The 23,730-nt window shown below is 28.2% G+C and overlaps 1 protein-coding gene across 4 annotated transcripts in view; it reads right to left on the bottom strand.

The window, feature by feature from the left end:
- The window catches only part of LOC117169026, a 56,935-nt gene that overhangs the window by 1,253 nt on the left and 31,952 nt on the right, over positions 1-23,730 (bottom strand). For all 4 annotated transcript variants that reach the window (XM_033355086.1, XM_033355085.1, XM_033355083.1 and 1 more), the window contains 2 exons: positions 10,815-11,408; positions 4,000-4,275 (listed from right to left, as the gene is read on the bottom strand). In XM_033355086.1, the coding sequence (XP_033210977.1) occupies positions 4,000-4,275; positions 10,815-11,408 (870 nt within the window). The remainder of the gene's footprint in view (positions 1-3,999; positions 4,276-10,814; positions 11,409-23,730) is intronic.

Genomic DNA, 23,730 nt, shown 5'->3' with positions numbered 1-23,730 from the left:
ATTTGGTAGATTATCAAAAGATTTACAGGGATTTTTAATAATTTAGGAAAATTTAAAGAAGCTTTACAGCATTTGGAAGATTTTATGTATTTTAATGATATTGTTTTTGCAAAATTCAAGTCGAACTCAAGTCGAAGCATTTTTACACGGGTATGATTAAATTACAAAATTTCTAAACATTTTTAAGGTACTAATCTTATTCAAATATTGTCAGATTATAATGCTAGTGGGCCTCTTCAAATTCTGTAAAGAGAGCAATCCTAGTACAACGGGTGGTCAAGATATAGTGACCCGAATTTCGGATGATTCACCCCGACCGCTAACATTTAATTGGACATAACTCGTGATGAACTTATCAAATTTTACTTTTTAAACAAGGTTTTAAAAAGGTATTTTAACGAGGTTTACAATAGAAATATCTATTAAACAATGAAAAAATTATTTCACCTCGATTTTTCATTTTAAAAAACTTTTTTGAGTTTTTCTCCATAACCGTCATTTTTATTTTTTTTTAAATCAGGCTTGAAAAAAGCTTGATTTTTTCTCTTGAAAATCATCCCATAACAAATATGGGATAAAAAGTATTGGTTGAGTTGTATGAGGTAGTACGAGGACTGGTGCCCCGCGCCAACGAGATACAGCGCTGCTGGGCGTGCTGTAGTGGCTCAGTGGTTCTAATACTGAATCAAAATGATTTTTTAGTTTACGTGCAAACTGGAAAAACGATAGTTACTAATAAAATCAGTCTATTCTGTCAAGGAAATTTTTAAGGGTTATACTCGTGCAGATAAATGATTAAGGTGAAATAATTTGTTTATTGTTTAATGATTATTTTTATTGTAAAACTTGTTAAAATACCTTACCTAAAACTTCATAAAATCGAATAATCATAAAAAATTCGGGATTGTGTATCTTAACAACCCGTTGTACTAGTAGTACCCTCTTTACAGAATTAAAAGAGGCCCACTAGCACTACAGTCTGGCAAAATTTGAACAAAATTTCAAAGGGTTTTAAGAATCTTAAAAAATTACATTGGTTTTTGAAATGGAGTGAAGATGGAATAGGATCTTTTTTTCAAGAAATAATTTTAATTTGAAAATATTATTAATTAAAGATTCTTAACTTGATCGACATTGTGTAAGTTTTCAACAATCTCTGTTGATATAGCAGATAAATTAAAAAAATAATTTCAAGTGATTTTAAACTATTCGAGAATTACAAAAAGGCAGTTCAAGGGAATTCACCAGATTTAAAACATTTTATTACATCTCTTTTATAGGAATTTAATGAATAAGTTTAATTTCATAAATAATGAAGGGATTCCTGATTACTTCTATTTTTTAAATGGATTATTACGATTCCCACAGATTTTATGGATCTTTAAGGTTTTCAACGAATTCCTAGAGAACTTTGGGGAATAAATCCAGTCAAATAGTATTTTAACTTGAAATTTTCAAGGAACTTCTTCGGATATTAAACACTTTCAAAGAATTTTAAACATTTTAAAAAATGCCACTAATTTCAAGAGATTTAAAATATTTTGTAGGAATCATAAAGTTACTAACGGATTCTTAGAGAAATTTAAAAAAATAAAATAAAAGGAAATTTAAGAGAATTTCTATCGCTTCTAAAATTTAAAGGGTTTTAAGAGTATTTCAAGAAACGTATTCTTTAGAGAACTGTAATAAAATAATTTTGAGGGGTTTCTGCGGAATTTAACGATTTCAAGGAATATAAATGAATTTTAAAAAACTCTAAAGGATTTTAAAGATACTTAAAAGATTAACATTTTTTTTTTAGGCATTTAACGCGTCTTTTTTAGAGAATTTTAGTTAGTTAATTCAATTTAATTTATTAGAAACCATTAGGTTATGAGCCTATTGTGCCCCCAAAAAAGTGAGCTTTAGATAGCCCGTCACCGATCAGTGCCAGCTGCTAACAGTTTATTATTTCCAAACGCCGCCACACTGACAGACTAGTAGTTCTAGAAATGACCACATTTTCAAATTTTGCGCCATACGAGATTACAAATCACAGCAAAACAGATGACTGCCACTTCAGTCGTATGTTTTCACGACCAAAGATATTCTAAACATCGTGACTCAAACTTCAGATGACCCTACAGTCTCATAACTTGCGGGTTTCAAATAAAATATCTTACATCACTCGGAGTAAAGTTGATTCTAAACCTACTTGTGATGTAACTTACTATTATACTAAAAGAATGATAAATGATTTCTATTTATTTAACGAATTATGGCGATTCTGAAAGATTCAAATAGATCATTATTTTGTTGAAAACTTTAATGAATAAGCTTAAGGAATTTCCGCGTCTTTCAATTATTTTATGTGATATAAAGAAATAAAAAGCTTCAAAATGATTTTAAAAACATGAAGTTATTTTTTAATATTTTTAAGAATTTCAAGTGATTTAAAAAATTCCAAGGGATGTCAAAGGTTTTTCAGAGGTATTAAGGGATTTCAATGAAATTTTGATGGTTAAATTTTAAGGGATTTCTTGGAAACTTTAAAACAAAAAGCAAATAAAATTTCAACGGAATTCCTAGTGATGTGAAATATTTTAAGAGATTTTAAAGTATTTAAAGAAATTTCACAATATTTAAAGGATTTTATTGATTCTCCAAAGATTTAATAGATTTCTAGGAATTTAAAGGGTTCTTTTTCAGATAACTGTAATGAATAAATCCAAAAAATGTTTACGTACTTCCAATATTTGAAGGGATATGAAGGAATTAAATAACGTTCAAAGAATTTTTAAGACTTAAGACTTAAGACCCTTAAGTTATTTTAAAAGAATTCCAAGTTATTAAAAAAATGTTTAGAAATTTCAAAGAATTTCTAAATGATATTAGGAAAATTTAAACAATTTTTAAGATATTTGTGCCTAATCGTTATGCATGTGTACTTCCGTATGAGACTATCAGCGGTCTAAAATAAATCGTTTTCTTGCAAGTTCTCTAATTTTTACATTATTCTATTTGCATTATTCCAATGCTGATTATCCTGTAATCACAAAAATATTATGGGAAATTTGTTTTAGGAAAATCACTATAGGCCTATACTGATTTCACTGCAATATTTTTTTCTAAGGTTAATGCCTCTTCAATATTTTGTATGAAATTTCCGTGTTGAGTGCTGTTAAATATATACTTTGATACCGGGTTCCTACTTGGATGGATTGAAGAAAGTAGATTATCTTCGTTTAAGTACTTTTTCTTACAATAAAAAGGATTATCTTAAATCATGAAAATATTGTATCGCTCGCATTCATACCGATATTATTTTGATTAAATGTTCATTTTTTCCCTGTAATTTATTTTATTATTTATTATTTATTATTATATATTTATTTTGAACTAATTTAATCTGCAATATTTTTACTTGCAAATTTCTGTTCAATTTTGAACATTTTATACCACAAATATTTTAATTGTTATTTAAAGAAGTTAAATTTTAAATCGCAGAATCAAAATCTAAAACTACTAATTTCATAAAGTCGTATTTTATCGTAGTGAAACGACCGATATCAGAAGTTACGTGAAAAACGTTGTCAGAACTTTCGTCGGAAATTACGTAGGAAACTGCACCAGAAACGACGTAGGGAAGGACATCGTAAACTAAGTGAAGCAGAAATTGGAATAGTAAACGACGTAGTAGGCCAATTATCCCGAAAACTATTCTGATAATGATTATGTTTATGAATTTCACTACTATTTTTACAAGTTTTTAAAGAACCTTTTTTGGAATTCAAGATCAATTTTAAAATAAAAATAGGACTATTTATACAAATGTTTTTTTTTAAATCACGATTTCATAAACTACGCCTCAAAATACGTGAGAAACGACGTCTTAGTCCTACATCTTTCCCGAAATAATTTACGATCTTATTTCTGATGTAGTTTTCTAAGTAGTTTACGATGTCCGAATATTCAAGAGGGTTTATTCTTAAAGCTTATTAAAAAATAATACATTCTCACATTTATAGCATCTCGCCATTCAATATTGAAAAGTCGAACTAATCCCTTAACATTTCTTCTAATGATCCCTTGTAATCCAGATCGAGTCAGAACAAATGGTGCTGCTGTAGTCGTCGTACTGGAATTATCTGTTGCATTTGTGATGTCATTTTTTACTGTAGTAGTTTGAATTATCATGCTACTAGTTCCTGGCTTTTTAGTAGTTGGATCTGGAGCAATCCCATTACTAAGAAGTTCTGATATCTGGCCAATTGCGGAACGAGTGTCATTTACAGTCTGAAAAAGTGAAGTAAATGAAATAAATAAATGAAAGAATGAAAAATAGTTTTCGTAGGTGGCATACGCCTACCTAAAAGAAACTGTTTCATAGATTACATCAGCACAATCTCTATAATATTTCTATTTAATATTTTTATTTTAAATTATTACTGTAATAAGGTAATAATTTTAATATATTCATAATAAAACCAAGAATGAATAAATTTCCTCAGTTATTTTACAAGGTTTAACAATTTTTTTGCAAACAATTATTATATCCCACCGTAATCAGAGTTACTACAGGTCAGAGAACTCTGGAAAATCAGGGAAAGTCATCGAATATCCGGGAAAACCTGAAAGTATCAGGGAATTTTCCATGAACTAAAGTTGAAGTTAAAAAGAAAATCGGTATGGCTGTTATCCAGACTTCTAACTCTTTCCTATACACCACTTTTTGCCCTTTTTAAAAAATACCTCTTTTTCCCCTATTACCAAGATACTTTCTCTTCTCTCCTTATTTCACTTTTTGGCATATATGCGAATTAAATTAATAAGATCCCAAAAAATCAAACTATTTTTTGTTGAAAGTTAATTATTTTTTATTTAAAAGACTAGTATCATATTCTTGATCTCTTTCCCTGGAAAATGTATTGTATTTTTTTGTTAAAAATGCTTCTGTTTGGTAAAAGATTCATGTGCTTCGGTTGAGGATTAAATTATTTTGTTAAAAGTTCATCTTTTGGTGAAACCCTTCTATTTTTATTTAAAATTAATATACTTTATGGTTTAAATTTCAACAATTACATTTTTCGTTATAAATTCATATTTTTTGGTCGTTTTCAATTGGTTTTCATTCAAAATAAAAATATTTTTTGGTTGAAATATCACCTCAAACATATCGCGTAGAATCCCTTTCTTTTATTAAAAATTCAACTACTCAGTTGAGAAATAAACTAATTTCATAAAAATACATTTTTTTAGTTCGAGCTCATTATTTTAGTACAAAATTTATCTCCTTTAGTTTAAAATTTAACTATTTTGTTGAAAATTTATCTTTTTATTTCAAAATTCTGCTCTTTTACTGCAAGTTTATCTTTCTTAGTTAAAAATTTCACAATTGGTTAAAAATAAAACTTTGTAGGCTTAAAATTCAACTGCTTTGTCAAAGATTAAATTATTTTATTGTTAATTCAAACGTTTTATTAAAAAGTAATCCTTTATGGTTAAAAAGGTGACTGTTTTGCACACAAAAAAATGTTTGTGGTGAAAAATGTATCTGTTTGGTTAAAATTTCATCTGATTTAAAAATTAAAATCTATTTTGGTTGAAACTATTACATTATACACTTGGAATTTTGTTATTGAAAATTTATCTACTCGGTTAAAAAAAAACTTATTTCTCAAAAACTTATCTTTTTATTTATAAATTTATCATTTTAGTTGGAAAATTATCTTTTTTGGTTGAAAAATTAACTATTTTGTTGAAAATTTATCTTTTTTATTTGAAAATTCAACTACTTGGTTCAAAAGTTATCTTTCTTATTGAAAGATTCAGCTATTCGGTTAAAATTAGAACTTTGTAGAATTAAAATTCAACTGCTTGGTTGGAAATTTCCCCGTTTTGTTGAAAATTCGTGTTTTTAATTGGAAAATTCATATCTTTTAGGAGACAATTTTTTTCCAAAAAATCCGCTGTTTGGTTAAAAATGTATTTGACTTGATCGAGAATTAAACAATTTCGTTAAAAATTCGTATTGTTAGTTCTAACTTAACTGCTTTAATTTCAAATACATTTTTTGTTTGCAATTTTAACTATTACGTTTTTTTTGTTGAGCATTCATCTTTTCGGTTAATTTCAACTAGTTTTAATTGAAAATCTGTTTCGGTTGAAATTTCATCTATTAAAATTTCTGTTGATAATTATTTGTCTAGAAAATATGCAACTGTTCGGTTTGAGAAGGAACCAATTTGTTAAACATTCATCTTTTTAGATCAAGCTTCATAATTTTATTTGAAAATTTATCTCTTTCGGTAAAAAATGTATCTATTTTGCTGACAATTTATGTTTTTTATTTGAAATTAAAACTATGTGGTGGGAAATTTATCTTTTTCATTAAAAATTCCACTTAAGGGTTCAAAATAAAACTTTCTAGGTTTCAAATGCAACTGCTCGATTAAAAATGTCGCTGTCTTATTGCAATTTCAATCATTTTTTTGAAAACTCAACTATTTTGTTGAAAAATGATTTTCTTGTTTGAAAATTTAACTGTTTTCTTGCAAATTTGTCTATTTGTTTAGAAAATGCGTCATTTTAAATTGAAAATTCATCTTTTTTCATAGATAAGTTCTTGGTTGCAAAATCATCATTCTTGGTTAAAACTTCAAATATCTTCAAAAAAATGCATCGTATTGACTTGGAGATTCAACTGTTTGTTTGGCAATGTAACCATTTGGTTTTGAAAGTCAACTGTTTCATAAAAAAATCGTCTTTTTAGTTTGAAAACTCAACTGTTTCGTTAAAGATTTATCAATTAAGTAAAATATTTACCTTTTTTGGTTTTATTTTAATTAAACTTTGTTTTGCATTAATATTATTAATCTCTCATGCGTAAAGATTGTTTAAAACCTGAAAGAATTTAGAACGGTTAGGGAAAATGAAAAATTTGTCAGGGAAAATTATGTAATTTTGAAATTCCGATCTTTTAGCAACCTTGGTAATGCTTAACACTATATTACCGACACTATTTTCAATCACGTTAAATCCTGTATGATATGCAACCCAATGAACAGAGTACTTCTGATTGAAAGCAGCCTAAAGGGGCTTGAATTATAAAACTGAATTGTTAAAATATTCGCGAGATATTTTGAATTAAACAATATTTATGCTGCAAAAATATTACCTTATGAAAAATGGTGATATTGTTCTCCAAAAAAGAATTATCATAAAAATAGAGTTCTCTAAAATTCTTTTACAAAATTACACTGTACATTATTTTACATTAAAAAAGGTCCTAAAATTGTAAAATATTTTCAAATTACTATCAGATAATATTTTTATATTGTGCCTGGTTTATTGAAATATTCAGAAGATTCCTCAACCATTTTTCTAACTGACTAAGGCATTTTCGGCCATTAGAAGAAGATGAGTTTGTCACAAAACAGTTCGATTTTTAACCTAAGACTATCAGTTTTCAATGTAATCCATACATTTATGTAATAAATAATTTAATGTTCAAGCAAAAAGATAGATTCTCAACCAAGAAGACTAATTTTTAGCAAATTACATACATTTTCAACTGAATAGTTTTAAGAATGTTCGTGATGCTAGTTTCTAAAATTTTTTGACTTAATAGTAGAATTTCTATTGGAAATAAGATAAAGTTTTAACCAAAAATGGTTTGGTTAAACTTTAATGTGGCAGAATTCATTTTTAACACACAAAAAAAGTTTTTTTAATATAATAATAAATTTTCAAGCAAAAAGAAGATTTTTCTACAAAACAGTTGGATCTTCAACCCGATAATATGAATTTTCAACAAAAAGGTTAACTTTCAACCAATTAAATAGTTAAATTTTCTGTTAAAAAATAATTTTCATCGAAAAGAAAACTAATTTTCAACACATACTTTCTTTAAAATAGTTTAATTTTAAACTAATAAAATTACATGAATTTTTTGACAAAATAGTTTAAACAATGAATATCATGGTATTTTAAAGAAATTCGTGACAAATTAGTGCAATTTTAGCATAAACAAAATCAAATTTAAACTAAAAATGGCGTAATTAAATTTTCTGTATAAGAATCAATTTTCCATCTAAAAACGAATTTTCTATAAGGCAGTTTGATTTTGTGTCAAACTGTTTAATTATTCACCAAAGTGTTCGATTAATTTTTAACAACAAAAAAACGACCTCTCAAGTAAAATTATGAATTTCCACACAAAAAATGAACTTCTAAGAAAGTATTTGAACTTTAAATAAATTTCAACCAAATACTTCAATTATTAACTAAAAACCATTAATTTTAATTAACCCGGTAACCGTAGGGTGGGGGGGGGGATTGATTTGGCCCAGGCCGAAATTTAAAATCGATGCCATTTACTAATCAACCAAGAACACGGGTCCTTACCCCCAACCAAAAAATTGTACTCTAGGATAGAAGCCTCACGCATAGTTTCGAGTCACTTGTATCCTTCAGTCATCTATAGGGTGCCGTCAAAGAGCAGTTTGGGTCGATTTGACACCCCCCCCCCCCCATATGGTTTACGTATGTATTTCGGCAGATGACACTTGATGTAAATTTACTATTTTCCTTCCTTTCTGTACCCGCGAGATAACGCACGAACGATAACAGGTGCATTTACCTTACGATTTCACTTTATATTATTTGAATAAGAAAAATCATGGTCCTCTGTATACGTGTTTAGATAAGAAAATAATTTTTTGTTACTAAATACATGGTTATGAATTTTTTTTAAAAAGATGTTTTTTTTCTATGAGTTTAATTGTTTATTGTTAATTATATCAACAATAATTTAAAAAAAACACATATTGCACAATTGTACCGTTAAGGAGAAGGTTCAAACAAAAACCATGCATTTTTTCAAACTTTCAGGAACACTTTTTTGATTTTTTTAAAGCATAGGGGCAAATCGACTTACGGTTAAGTGGTGCAAAAAAAAGCCCTACGGTTAACGGGTTAACATTATTTTTATTATTTGCCAATAAAATATATATTAGGGTGATTTCTTGTTGCTTTTTTAGTCAACTTGGAACCCTACAAATTTTTTCATTTGACGAAAAAATAACCGCTGATTAATTTCAGAAAAAAAATATTGAGAGGTTGCTCAAGGCCATTTTAGATCAAAAGGAGCTTATTCTTAATTAAATTGTCGCTAATTATTTATTATTAATTCTTAGTTCATATGAACTGTATTCTTTATAATCCAATATTGCACTCAGGCTTTTTTCAGATTTTTAGAATAACTTTTAAAGGTCGCTTAAGGCCATTTTAAGGGGAAAAAACTTATTCCTCAAATGGACGCTATTTATTAATTATTTATTCCTGACGCGTATGAATTGTGTTTTTTTACAATTCAGTATAGCTCTCAGATTTTTTTAGATTTTTAGAATGACAGTGAAAGGTGCCTCAAGATCATTTTCTTAACAAAAAATTGATTTAATAATTTTAAAATCTAAAAAAAATCTAAGAGAAATGTTGAATTGTAAGGAACACCATTCATACGCGCCGAAAAATAAATAATCAATAAACGGCGGTTATTTATTCAATAATGGCCATTTTTGCCATAAAATGACCTTGAGCGACCTTCGAAAGTTATTGTAAAATATAGCAAGAAATAAATAATGAATGAATAGCTTAAATTTAATTAAGAATGAGCATTTGGCCCTAAAATGACCTTGAACGACCTTTGAATGATATTGTAAAACTCTGAAAAAAGCCTGAGTGCAATAATGGATTTAATGAACACAATTTATATGCGCCAGGAATGAATAATCAGTAAATAGCGTCAATTTCATTCAGAATGAGCTTTTTTGCCCTAAAATGGCCTTGAGCGACCACTGCATTTTTTAAATACTGAAACAAATCATAGGTTCTTCTCTTGGCGGAAGAAAAAATTTAAAAGGGTGCTAAGTTGAATTTAGAAAAAAGCTCAAAAAAGCACTTAATCATATTTTCAACCAAATAGTCCATTTTTCCACTAAATTGTTGAATTTTCAAGACAATAATATAAATTTTCTACAAAAAAATTTAATTTGCAACAAAAAAGTTGATTTTCAAATGAAACAAATTTATTTTAATACAGACAGTTGCCTTTGTGACGAAAATAGTCACATTTATACAGAAAGAGAAAATTTTGTAATATAGTTAAGAGGGGAAACAAAATTCAAGCAAATTGTTGGATTTTCAAAGGAAAAACATGAATTTCCAACAAAAATAGTTCAACTTTCAATCCGAAAATAACTTAAATCAGGAATTTAAATGATTGAAGATGAATTTTCAACAAAATAGTTGAAATTTCAACCAAGAAATATGACTGTAAAAACATGAATTTCAATTAAAAGCCTCTTTAAATATATGACATAAAATCATAATTCCTGTTACTTTTAAAAAGTTTATTTCATTAATTAGATGAAAATAAAAATAAAATTAATATTTTCATGTTTTTTGATTATCCATGGTTAGTTTTTTAATTACTCAAAATGCATCAGGCGTTTAGAATATTTTTGGAGTATTCTTCTGAATGTCTCAATAAACCAGACACTTGGGTGTCAAGAAAAGATTTCGTATTTCATACCCACTATTTATTATTTAGTATTTAGTGTCAAAAATAAAATTGTAAATAATTTATTATAAAATTGTTTGAATTTAAAAATCACTGAAATCTCCTTCGTTGATGAATGATAATATAATCGAATAGAAAAAAATTGCACACAAAAATTAAAGACCCAAATTGGAAAATTAACAAAAAAATTCAAATCAAAATATAAAAATGGTAAATATGTTATTTAATTTGTTAAGTCTATAATAAAGCAAACCTCAAAAGCAACTCTAAACAAAGTCCAAAAAAATCCGGGCCTCTGTTTTTGAGTTTGTCTAGCTACTCTCTTAATTTCCTCCTTAGACAATTTTCTTGATGGAATTTTCTCATTCGCTGTACGTTTTATGGCCGCTGCAGGCTTAGCCAATGTATTGTTTGCAGTTTTCCTTGGTTGCACTTTCAAGTCGTCAAGTTCACGGAAATATAATTGTGGCGCATTCTCCTTTCTTTCCCAAGATTTACGTGCCTCGTAACTTTTATCGTTCGCATAATAATTGTAATAAGAATCCTTATTCAATTCCGTTTTTCTGGGATGATAATTATTGTAATTATAATTATTTAGGCCCTGAATGTACTGTCCAGAATTGGGAACGAACTCGTAATTATTGTGAAAATCTCTCGAGGGATTTGAAGAATACTGTGATGATTTTATTCTGTTTTCTGGAAGAATTACATATCCAGGACTAGATTTCGTCTGCGCTGTTTCTAATTCGTATGGGATCCAATAATATTCCTGACGTTGACTTTGAAGGAATCCAAAAAGATTTAAAAGCAGCCAAAGTATCCTAATTTTGTTCACTACCAGATTCATCTGAAAATGAAGTATTAATGAGTTTTTATATTTCAAAGTATCTATTATATTAAATCATGGAAAAGACAAGAAAGGGCAATATATTTTATAGTTAGTATATACTGAGAATATTGATTTCTGATGTGAAATGCCAACATAACCTACAATCATCTTTGACATGTAATATTTTTCGATTAAAAATAAAAATTCCCGATAAAACACACAAACATAATCATGTATTTAAATTTCAATTTTGAATAAAAAAAGGCCAACGTTCAATTTGAAATAGTTGAAAATTCTTAAAAAAATTATCTTCAATTTCAAAAGTTGAATATTTTAGTGTTTAAAACTGCGGAAAATTAAAATTAAAAAAGTTGAAAAATCAGTTTTTAATTTTCTTCAATCATCAGCAGTTGAAAATTAAACTTTTGTCGACGAAAAAAACTAAAAATTAAAAAAAAACTAACCTGTTACTATACGCAAATTATTAATCTTCTTTAAAATCTAATGATCCTATATCAAAAATGCCAATAATTACTTTTAAAAAACTATAATGTAAGGTAGCAAAGAATTGTTCTAAAGTGTAAATTTTCATTAAACTATAATGACTTTTGTTTCGCATTGCTATAGAAAAATTGTAAAATTTTTTTTTTGAACTACTAATTTTTTATTTAAAATAACAATAATTTCTTACGAAATACACAAGTGCAACATAGCAGAAGCCTGTTCAGAGTTGTAAATTTTCTTCGAAATCTAATGAAATGTGTTCAAAATAACCGATTTCTAGTGAACAAAAGTTAAAACAACCTCAAATTACTTCAAAATTGTAAATCCATGTTGAAATCATTATCGGAAACTGTTAGCTGAAATTTTGTATCAAAATATTTTCAATATAATATAATAAATTAAAAATACCAATTTCCGATGAACAGCCCTGAAATAATCCAAAATTTTCAAAAGATTCTAAAGTTTGTTCAATATTGTTAATATAACCTTAATCTGTTCAACAATTGTAAATGTTCTTCAAACTATAATAATTTTCATGTTTAGGTAACAAATTTTGGGGGAAAGCGTAACGTAACCTAAAATTGTTTCAAGGTCATGAACTTTTAAAACATAATGATTTTGTTTAAAAATTTCAATTCAAGATAAAAAAGAACTTTTATTTAGACAGGATACATGTTAATTTGAAAAGTGTAGCCTTTAAATATTAATTTTCTAATATTCTAGATAAAAATTGTTTATTGTATAAGAAAGTAATCCTTTTTCAAGCCTGGGAAATAATACTTGAAAATATACTTGATGTGAAAAACGAAAGTCTTAGGTTATATCTTCAACTTAAAATGTAATTAGTTTTCTTTCGTTTTTATTATTCTTGTTTGCGAAATATCAATAAATACGATACGCCTAGAAAAAAGGTCAAAGTTATGCAAGTAAAAATATAGTATCTTACAGTTTATTAGACTTTGAATGAAAGTTTAAAGTCAGAGGTGAAGGATAAATAAATACTTTTAAATGAATGCCTCTAAATTCCAAGATAATAGTCAACGGTTTTTTCCATTTTTTTGCATAAAAACTGTAATTTTGTAGAAATTCAACTCACATAGAAATCTACTTACTCTAAGTGGCACTATTTTCTCATAAATGTAAGGAAAATATGTCAAGAAATACAATGTATTTCTTTTTTGATTTGCTCATCTTTAATCGTATTCAAACAGTTACTGAGATTTGCAATTAACAATCTCTTCACGTTTAAATCCTTAAATATATATGTCATCAACATTTATTTTCTACGACTAACGTTGTAAAATTTAGCAGCACATTTATTTAGCTGATGTATCTATTCAGTTTGTTAAAGCAAAAATTTCACAATTACATGACAATAAAATTGTATTCTGTATACTAAAATAATTGGCTCAACTCCTCATTATTTTCCGTGTAAACATGTTTACGACTTCATTTTTTTTAGATCAAATTTTTTAATTATATTTAAACAGAAAGATATTAATAAATTTTTCAGTCTATTTTATTTTACAATTCGTAATGGTTACTTAGAATTCCATCCGAATTTGAGTTGTTTTCAGATACAAATGACTTCAAATTCTTGTCATTGTTTTTTCATTATTTATTATTTTTTTATAATACAGAATTGACATTAAGAAAATCTAACAAAACAGGGTGATTTCTAATTAAAATAGGGGAGTAATAGGCAAATACTATTTTTTAAGTAAAATTAATAAAGGTGCATTGTTAAATTAAATTTAAGACGCTTTCAATTTCTAAGATTTCGAATCCAAATATGTAAAAGTTTGAATCAAATTGATGAGTTTTTAACCAAATAGTTTAGTTTTCAACTATGAAACTGTGAAGCACTTTCAAACGAAAAAGTAGCACATTTAAACCAAGTAGATCAATTTTAAACCAAAGAGGTGAATTTTTAACTAAAATGATGAGTCTTTAGAAAAAAATGCATTTTGACAATGCAGTTACATCTTCAACTAAAAGAGATGAATTTTCAATGAAAACAAGAAGAATTTTCCGAAACTACAATTAAAATTTTAACCACATAATTTTCAACCAAATAATTGAATTCATTACCAAAATAGATCAATGTTCAAACAAGAAGTTTAATTTTCCACCAAACTATTTGAATTGTCAACCAAAAAGAATATCTTTGAATTAAGCAATGAAATTTTCAATCAGATGGGATAACATTTTAAGAAATATTTTTAATCGTTGACAAAATATTGAAATACTCAAACAAAAGTACACTTTTTTAACCAGAAAGTAAATAGTTGGATTTTCAGAAAAAAACTGATAATAGTATGTAGTAATATAATATTGATAACGGTGGCTTAGTTGGTTACGTGCTCGGACTTTACCTTTACGTAAATGATAGGGTAAAAATTAGTTTTCGCTCAATATGTCAAATTAGGCACCCTGTTCTTATCAAATAACTTAATTGAATTACAAAAATGGATCCGTGACTGATAACATATACCGGGACAGCCCCGTGTAGACTATTAAAAAAATGTAATTGTAATAAAAAGTGCCTTCAACTTATTGGTCTGTAACCACCTTAAGTCTGAGACATTAATTAATAAGAATATTATATATAATTATTTTTTTTGGTTGCAAATCCTCTTTATTTGAACCTAAGAGCCTATGACAAATCCAATGAACGCATCCTTGGTTTGTTTATAGAGTCCCTGCACCATGGGTTTCTGCTAAATATGTTTACAATAATTACAAAGCAGTCGCCGACAATTATCCAAGGGAGTTTCCGAAGGAATTAATCCTCAACGTAAGGCATCAACTCAGTACAAAGATAGGCTGGGGAAGATCGTTTACGCGTCCCACATTTAGTGTCGGATTAACTAAATAACGTGTGCAGGAATTTCATTCCCAAGGTGCAACAGTTTGCGCGTGAACTACGGATCCGTCATCACATATTCAAAAAGTCAAAGCTGCTGACCATCAGGCAGTACATTGCTGACAGAATACTGGTACTGTCTGACGTTAGAAGTCTAGAGCTGAGGCTAGACTCTTCCAAGAGCTTCCAGTTACTGTCGAACATCCGTCCTAACCAGAGCAGGTCAAGACATTTTGGAGAGAGGTCTACGACAGCCAGCATCCACTGAAAGGAAACTCAGAGAACGTAAATAGCTTCAGGGAGATGTGCGATGGCATTGTAGCACCTGAGGAGGAATGCCAACCCATCACTACCGAGAAGGTGAAAAAAAGTATTAGGATGTATAAAGAACTATTGGCTTAGAGAACTATTCGATTCTGGGGTCAGATGGTAGCGAGAGCTTCTGATAAAGGAAGTTTCCTTGAACCAACTAGCAGCTGGGCTGCATTTTAACCTCATATCTAACAACGGGAGAGCCTATTCCCAAATGGTTCATATAAGGGCGCTCCGTAGACCTGCCAAAGATGGGCACATAATCTGACCCTGCAAATTACAGGCCAATCACTTGTATGAACACACTGTATAAGATGTTCACGACTATCCTAAATGATAGGAAAGTTCGGACAATCGGACCTGTGTGGTGAGTGATGTACGAACAACGCGGCTCAAAGAAAGGCATAGCAGGATGTCGAGAGAACTTGCTAATCGATGGATATGTATGCAAAGACGGAGCATCATATTGGTGCCACCTGTCGCTGGCCTTGTTTAATTGGAGGAAAGCTTTTGATTCAAGTTCCCATAGACTTATCATCTTTCTGTTGAAAAGCTTGAAGGTTCATCCGCAAATCGTGAATTGCATAGAAATGGATTTGGTCTTCCGAACTGTCGGTGATAAACAAAGGTTCCTCAATGATCATACTTGCAAACCAGATATTACAAAATTCATTTGGAGTGGTTCCATGGAAAAAAGACGAGCTCAGAACCCTCGACTTTGGGTCACAAAAGGTCATACGAATGAACAAAGCATGCACATTGAGTCTTCTGTTTCGCGGCCTAACATTTCACGCCGTCAATGTGGTCGCGCAATTCTGAACCTTGAATTTCTTTAAAACAGGATTATTCTGTGTACAGCACATATAGTCACAAATGGATGAGACCCTCTTCTTAAAATGGTCAGAAGCACAAAGAAGTGATCAAAGGAACGTTTCCATACTAAACAGCGGAGGAGTCTGCTGAAACACTCGGCCTTGACTTTAATATTAGAGGTGAGAAAAAAGCATGAAATCTTATCCATAACAAGTGAAACCCAGTTCAAGATATCACAGGAGAAAAGCTTCCACCAACAGCTCTTCGACATTAGGGTGCATGTTGAGTCCCATGTTCATACATTTTAATTTCATCTCGCTCTTCTTATACAGATAGTTTCTAAATAGTTTACTACCGAATGTTCTCACGTAGCGAAACATCTGCATTTTTGTAACCTAGCATAGCACGTTTTCGTTTCACATTTTTATTAGTTTATTACTTTCAAAAAGAAATTGTAAATCCTTTCATCTTTTAAATTCTACAGTTACTTTAAGCTCTTAACCTTCGCGAACGTACGCTTTCCTCAAATCACACGGATTAAATTGTGGCATGAAAGGTTTCATTTTGGTCTATCAAAACAGTGTCATTTCCACTTTAGCCTAACGTCGCCACATATTTAGCCAAAAACATTTTCGATTAAAGCTGCAGAGCATGTCATGTACATCCTGAGCGTCTAGGATACATACTATCTAGTTGACCAGATCATGCACGAGCGACGTACATCCAAAGGCACGATGCGGCACTAAGGGTGATTTATTACTAACTCTTTCATCTCTACGACAGTAGCCCAAATACGACTTAGCCGACGCCTGACATAGTTCACCTTGAGTTCGAGAAACGAACTATGCTTGTTATCGAATCTTCGGCACCAGTTGACTAATACATTACAACCAAGGAGAATTGAAAAAAAGAGGTATAAGGACGTGTACTCAGAGTGCTAGATATATATATTTTTTGGTCCTACGGTCTTATAATATTAACTAAACATCTTTTTCAACTTTAAGCAAAATAGACCAAATTTTGAGAGGAGGCATGAATTTCAAATATAAAAGTTTATTTTTAACAACGAGAGATGACATTTCTACTGAAGATGATGAACTTTCTATTTAAAAAGCCGACTTTTGAACAAAAAGGTTGACTTCTCAATCCCAAAAATATGAATTTTCAAAATAAAAGTTAATTTTCAACTAAATACTAGGTTTTTCTACCAAAATATTTAAATTTTCAATTGAATAGTTAATTTTTCAACCAAATAGTTGAATTGTCAACCAAAGAGGTCGATTTTTTAATAGACATTTGAATTTTCTACCAAAATAATTTACTTTTCTTCTTAAATATTTGAAAGTTCGACCCAAAGAGCAAAATTTTAACAAAAAAGTTATATTTCCAATAAAAAATATTAACCTTTTAACATAAATCTTAAATTTTTAATAAGATAATGATAATGAAGATGAATTTTTAATCAAAAAAGATGACATTTCTACAAAAAAACGACCAATTTACTATGCAAAGAGACAAATGTTCAAGAAAAATGTAGAATTTTTCAGCTTTCAATCAAATAGTTCAAGTTTCTACCAATATAACTCAATTTTTAAGTAGAAAATACGATTTCTGTACTATTGATTAGAATTGTTAACCCAAAAATATTAATTTTTCTAGAAAAAAGCTAATGCTTGACCAAATAGTTAAATTTTATTCCAAAATAGTTCAATTGATTAAGCCATTTGCATAAACGATAGTTGTAATTAAATATACATTTCATATTAGATTTAATATACAGGTCGGAATAGCATCGCGCTTGAAAACTTAGTGTCTTACTTTCTTTAAATCTTTTTTCAATATTCGCAATTAAAGTAATAATCTAGAATTTGTTTATTAAACTGCTTTTTGTGATTTAAGTTCAACGTATGGGTAAAATTTTTTCCAAAATTTGCCCTCAAAGGTAGAAATTTAATGTGAGTATAGTTGATTGTAGATTAGGTCTGTTGGTCATTTGCGTAATTGCACATTTCGATTTGAAATATAATTTTATTTTTTGATAACTAAAAGAAACTACCATATTTTATGATTAAGAATTGATCATTAACGCTACAATTATTTTGATTTTGTGTCAAATGGAATTATCTTTGTTAATATTATGAATGTAAATGAAATTTAGTATACACGCTCCTAAGGAAGATGTCATATGCTCCAGATATTAATTTTAATACATATTGGTCTTTTGAATGTAATACAATTTTTCACAGTGAAAGGAATAGTTACATTGTCAAGTAAATATTATGATATTATGAAACAGATAATAGAGTCATCATTTTAAATTTGAATTCCTTCTACTTAAAGAAATGACTAGGCTCCTCCATTGTTTTTACTATAACTGAAATGGTATTTGCGTGACTCTGTAAGCTGCAGTTTCGTTAGGATTTTTATTTCTGACAATTTGACAATTTAAGTTAAGGAGGTGAAAGTGAGGCTTCAGAATCCGCATGAAAAGAAAATGACTTGTCGCAAATTACTATGAAATGTTATTGACAGAGAAGATAATTCAGGTACTGGTAGAATATGGCAAAATATTATGAGTTGCGTGCCTATAACAACGATTTTTTTTACAGAAAATCATCGTTAAGAAAATTTCAATGGAATGAAAAAGTTACCTAACAATAATTTTTATCACTATATTAAAAACCCTTATCTTTTCATTCACATTTATATCAATATAATTGAATCGGTCATTTCAGAAAGAAAAATTTAATTTAGTATATAACTCTTTATTTGTTTTACTTTAAAACAAACGCGTGCGCTAGACAATTGACTTTTCTCTTAAGACGTCTTTAAATTATATTAAAATTAATATTGATACAATTTTTTTATTTTAAAGTAACTATTTTCTAAAATAATGAAAGAAAAAGAAAAGTATTTTTGCGAACTGATGAAAATTAATGTCCTGATTTAACAATTTAGAATATTTTTGAGACCACTTTTTACGAAAAACAAAAAATCTGTTTAGGGTAATTCATAGTATTCAAAAAGTCGAAAAATGTATCCTAATGATTTTTTCCATAAAATCAAAAATTACCAGAGTTATAGCATTTACAAAATTCCAAAAAACATACGGAAATGAACATTTTAAACCAAATAACCCACGTTATAAAAAAGCCAAGAGATGAAAAATGTTGCTTTTTTTTAATCCCTACAAGATTATCCTAACAACTTTTTGAATTTTTTTGAAAATCTAAAATTCAAATTTTGACAGCATTCAAAATAATGAAAAATCCAAAAATTACATTTTTGAGACAAACTGTGCAAAATACGGTGAAAAATGAGTCAGCAAAAACTGTGTATTTGAAGAAGATCTGCAAATTTGTTATTAACCACTTTTTGATCAAATGCGTAGTTTTGGCTTTAATCATAGGAAACATCATTAACAGTAAAACAAAATCTCCCCGCTGCGTGGGCACATTTTTATCACAACTTTTGTCTTTTAATTACTTTTTCATCTCATATGTGGGGTTTAAACAAATGTAACTTTTCATATTTTTGATGCTATTTTTTCACGATTAAAACTAAAAACAGAAATATCAAAAAATTATTTATGGCAAACAAATCATTTATACATTCTCATCAGAGAAGGTATTAGATATGTGTAAAATTTGACACCCCCCCCCCCCCCCCCCCCCCCCCCCCACAGCTTTTGTCAAATGTACACGTTTTGAGACCCCCTGCATCCGAAAAATTTTAGTGTCCTAAACTAAAGGTCAAGTACGTTCGCCAGCCATTTTGGATAAAAATTCAAAAAGTGAGCGCATTTTGAATATTTTTTAGATTATTTTTCTCAAAATTCAAGAATTCTCTGTACGATTATTAATATTATTCAAAAAATCGAAAAATCGATAAAAATAAAAAATTATTAGAGTTATAGCATTTACAAAATTCCAAAAAACACACGAAAATAAACATTTCAAGCCAAATAACGGACGATATGAAAAAATGGCAAAAGAAGAAAAAGTTTAATTTCTAAATGCCCTAGAATATTATCATAGCAATTTTTTGAATTTTTTTAATAAATCTAAAATTCAAATTTTAACCGCATACAAAATAATGAAAAATCCGAAAGTTACATTTTTTCATGCAACATTTTCACAGTATTTCAATTATTGTCAAATATAATCATGCATTTTCAACAATATGTATACATAATTTAGAAGTTTAAAAACAGCAGGGCTGCTTAGTAGTGAAAGTCGAAGGAGCTTTAACAAAAGAGAATTCACAATCATCATATAACTGTTGTCAATGCTTTCACCTCTAGTTTTAAAAAGTCTATGCACAAAGACCGAGTGCGTGGCGCGAGATAAATATATTATCGAGCGCCAAGCGCAAGAACCAACAGTCGCGCGCCTTAGGCGCGCTTAAACTTTTTTTTAATACGAATTATTGATATTATTGAAAAATCTGCCCCCCCACCCAATTAAAAAAAATTATTCCTGAACTCTTTACTAGCTATTTGCTGAAAAACGGAGTACTATTGACAAATCCCCCCATTTATTAACAACCCCCTCCATAGGCGCGGGGGTGGTATGTATATAAAATTATTCCATCAGCTTATTCCTACGAAAATATCGTTTTGTCGTAATAGCACCATAATTTTTGCGTCCGAAAGCTTGGTCTAAGAAAGTTGCCAAAATCGCTTAAAAAACGTAAAATTGACTGTTTTTGAACGCTGGGAACATCACTAAATTTTTTACAGAAAAACATAATTATAGTACGTTTCCTTAATTGGAACTAAAGAAATTTCAGGTTCGACATATTCAACTTTTTCAAAAATTTGTGCATAGGACTCAATCCAAAAAAAACATGTTTTTTGGCCATTTTCGAAAAATTCTAAATTGAGCAAAACATTTTTTTCGAATTTATAATTTTTTGTTATTATTCACTAGCAGAAACTGTAGACCAAACAAATTTGCACAGAAGATATTAATCGATTTCAAATTCTTTTTTCTTTTTTCGAATGCCAACCCATAAATAATTTTCGCTCAGCTCAAACGATTCGACTAATTTTAGCATTTTCACTCCGCCCTATTGTCTCGTTATTTGAAATCCAATAATTTTTTATCAATAATACAAATAATTTTCGACGAAAAACAGTAACATAACAGAAAAATGTCCAAAATAATCAATCTTTTCAGAAATCTATAAAATATATTTCAAAAGATCCGATTTTCTGTGAAAAATTTAAGTATATCTTGAAGCCGGACCAAAATTGAAAATTTTTTTAGAACTATAATGACTTTTTTTTAATTACCAATTTTTGGTGTAAAACACGAAAATATGTTAAACCTGTCAAAACTTGTAAATCTTCGTTGAGATTAAAATAAAAAAATATAAATATTGTTAAAATTTTAATTATTTTGGTTTGAAATTACAAATTTTCGGTACAAAACGCTAGCGTAACATAAAACTGGTAAACAATTACATACCTTAAGAACTTAATTATTTATATTTATAATAATAGATTTCCTGTGAAAACGTTAATAAAACCCAAAATTGTTTAAAAAGTGTAATATCTTGTCGAAATATAAAGTTTTTTTTAATACCAATTTTTATATGTGTAAATCGCTAGCAGAACTCAGAATTGTCAGAAGAAGTGAACTTTCTTGGAGAATTGATTTTTTTCAAATACAAATTTTGATAATACTTTCTGAAGAAACTTTTTTCAAATCTGTTGAAAAAATTTGTTTTAAAACAAATTTGCGAGAAAAAGTATTAACACAATCTAAAATTGTAAATAGGTTTTTAATATTGTTTCAAGTATAATGATTTTTATTTGAAAATACCTATTGTTGTGTTAAACGCTAGCGCAACCTAAAATTGTTAAACGATTATGAACCCTTAAAATCTAATGATTTTTGTTGACAAAGACCGATGTCCTGTAAGAAATGTTAATGTAACCTGAAACTGTTTAAAATTGCAACCTACAATTTTTAGAAATTTTCAGTCTTCCTCCAAATTTTATGACTGTATATTATTCAATTAAATACACATACTGCTATGATAATTTAAGAAATAATTTGAAGATTTTAATTAAACTGCACAAGAGTATTAAAAAGCATGAATTTTATTATTTGTTCATATAATTTTTTCATTTAAGATAAAAAACAAATTTTCACAAAGAAGAGCACGCACATGTAGATTCTCGATTTACGGGAAAAAATAATTTTGAAAACAAAATAAAGTTTTTAATTACTAATTATCTTGAGGGTTAAATTGACTTGAATAAATATAATTTTCCTAATAATCTTCCAAAATTCAAAAATATTTTTGCAAATTCCAGATGTATTAAAACAAAATTTCAACAAAAAAGTAAATCTTTAAATAAATAGTTAAGTTTTCAAACAAGAAAGATGAATCTTGAACGAGAAATTTAATAGTTGATATTTCAGTTTGAAAAGAATTTTTTAAATAAAAACCAGTTGAATTTATCGTAAAAAGACCATTTTCGACAAACGAATAATATTCTAAACTAAAATTGTATTTTTAATCGAAAAACATTAATATTTAACCCAAATTTATGATTTTTTCACAAAAAAGTTAATTCTCATCCAAGTTCTGAAATTTTCAACAAAAGGGTGACATTTTCAACCTAAATTCAATTTTGAAGCTAAATCATGAATCTTTAACCAAACTAGTAAATTTTTGAAAATGCAATTTAACTTTTAACCAAGAAATTGAATTTTAAACAACAAAATATGTATTGTCTACGAAAAATATAATAGTTGATGAAACTAAAATTTTTTTATCTTAAATCAAAAAGATATTAGTAATTAATTTTTACTGCAAAATACAAATTTGTAATGACTGTTTCTCATTTGATTTTCTTTGTTTATTTGCTTTAACATTATATAAACTTTCAAAGCTTTAAAGTATTTTTACTCTCTTAACATTTCAAAAAATTCCTATATACGTTCTAAACTCACTCGAATTATTTCTATTCTTTTTAAGTCTTACGTATTCATTTTCGGCAATTTAGAATATCTTTCGTAATATTTTCTAATGTTTTTAAATATTCTCTTAAAATCAAAGTTGTGAAAATAAAAAATAATTTAAAGTTTTCTGAAAAATCTGAAAAAAATCATTTTTTCTCTTGAAATTTCAAAATTCTTGAAAAGCTTCTACATTTTTTGTTCCAAATCTTCAAAAATCTAAACATTTTTTAAAATAAAATTATTTGGGTATCCTTTCAAAGCTTCTGAATATCTCAACTTTGAATTCTTTTTTTTATCGTTTTTAACATGTAAAAAAGTTTATAAATTATAGTGTGACAGAGAAATGTTCACAACAGAATTATTTCCCAATATTAAGAAAAAATATTCAATTTAAATTTTCTCTTTTATCAATAATTTTAGAAACATTCAGGAATAAATTGTATCATCAAATAAAATTACTTATTTTAAAATGTCGGCCTGCTAAATTTTAGGTGCAGCATATTAATAATCTTTGTTAATATATAAATACACATTACCTAAATTAATATCGCCAAGGGCTTATGAATAAAATGCATTTGTCTTTTTTTTTTGTAATTTTGTCAGAAAGTTTAGAGCAAAACTGTTGCCTTTATTATTAAAGAATGATTTACAATTGAAACTTTATTTTTCAGAAATAAATGTTTACAGCGCCGGATTAACCTTTTTTGGGGCCTGGGGCTAAATCTTGAAGGGGCCCCCTTAAGGGCAGAGAAAATCCAAATGTTTAACGGTGCAGAAAAATAACTCAAAACTATTTTTATCATAATTTATTTATTATCTTTAGAACAATTTGTAACTACAAAAATAACAGATACTTATTTCAATTAGT

This window comes from Belonocnema kinseyi, chromosome 3 (genome assembly GCF_010883055.1).
Source record: "Belonocnema kinseyi isolate 2016_QV_RU_SX_M_011 chromosome 3, B_treatae_v1, whole genome shotgun sequence".
NCBI classification, from domain to species: domain Eukaryota; kingdom Metazoa; phylum Arthropoda; class Insecta; order Hymenoptera; family Cynipidae; genus Belonocnema; species Belonocnema kinseyi.
This window is presented reverse-complemented; position numbering and strand designations above follow the sequence as displayed.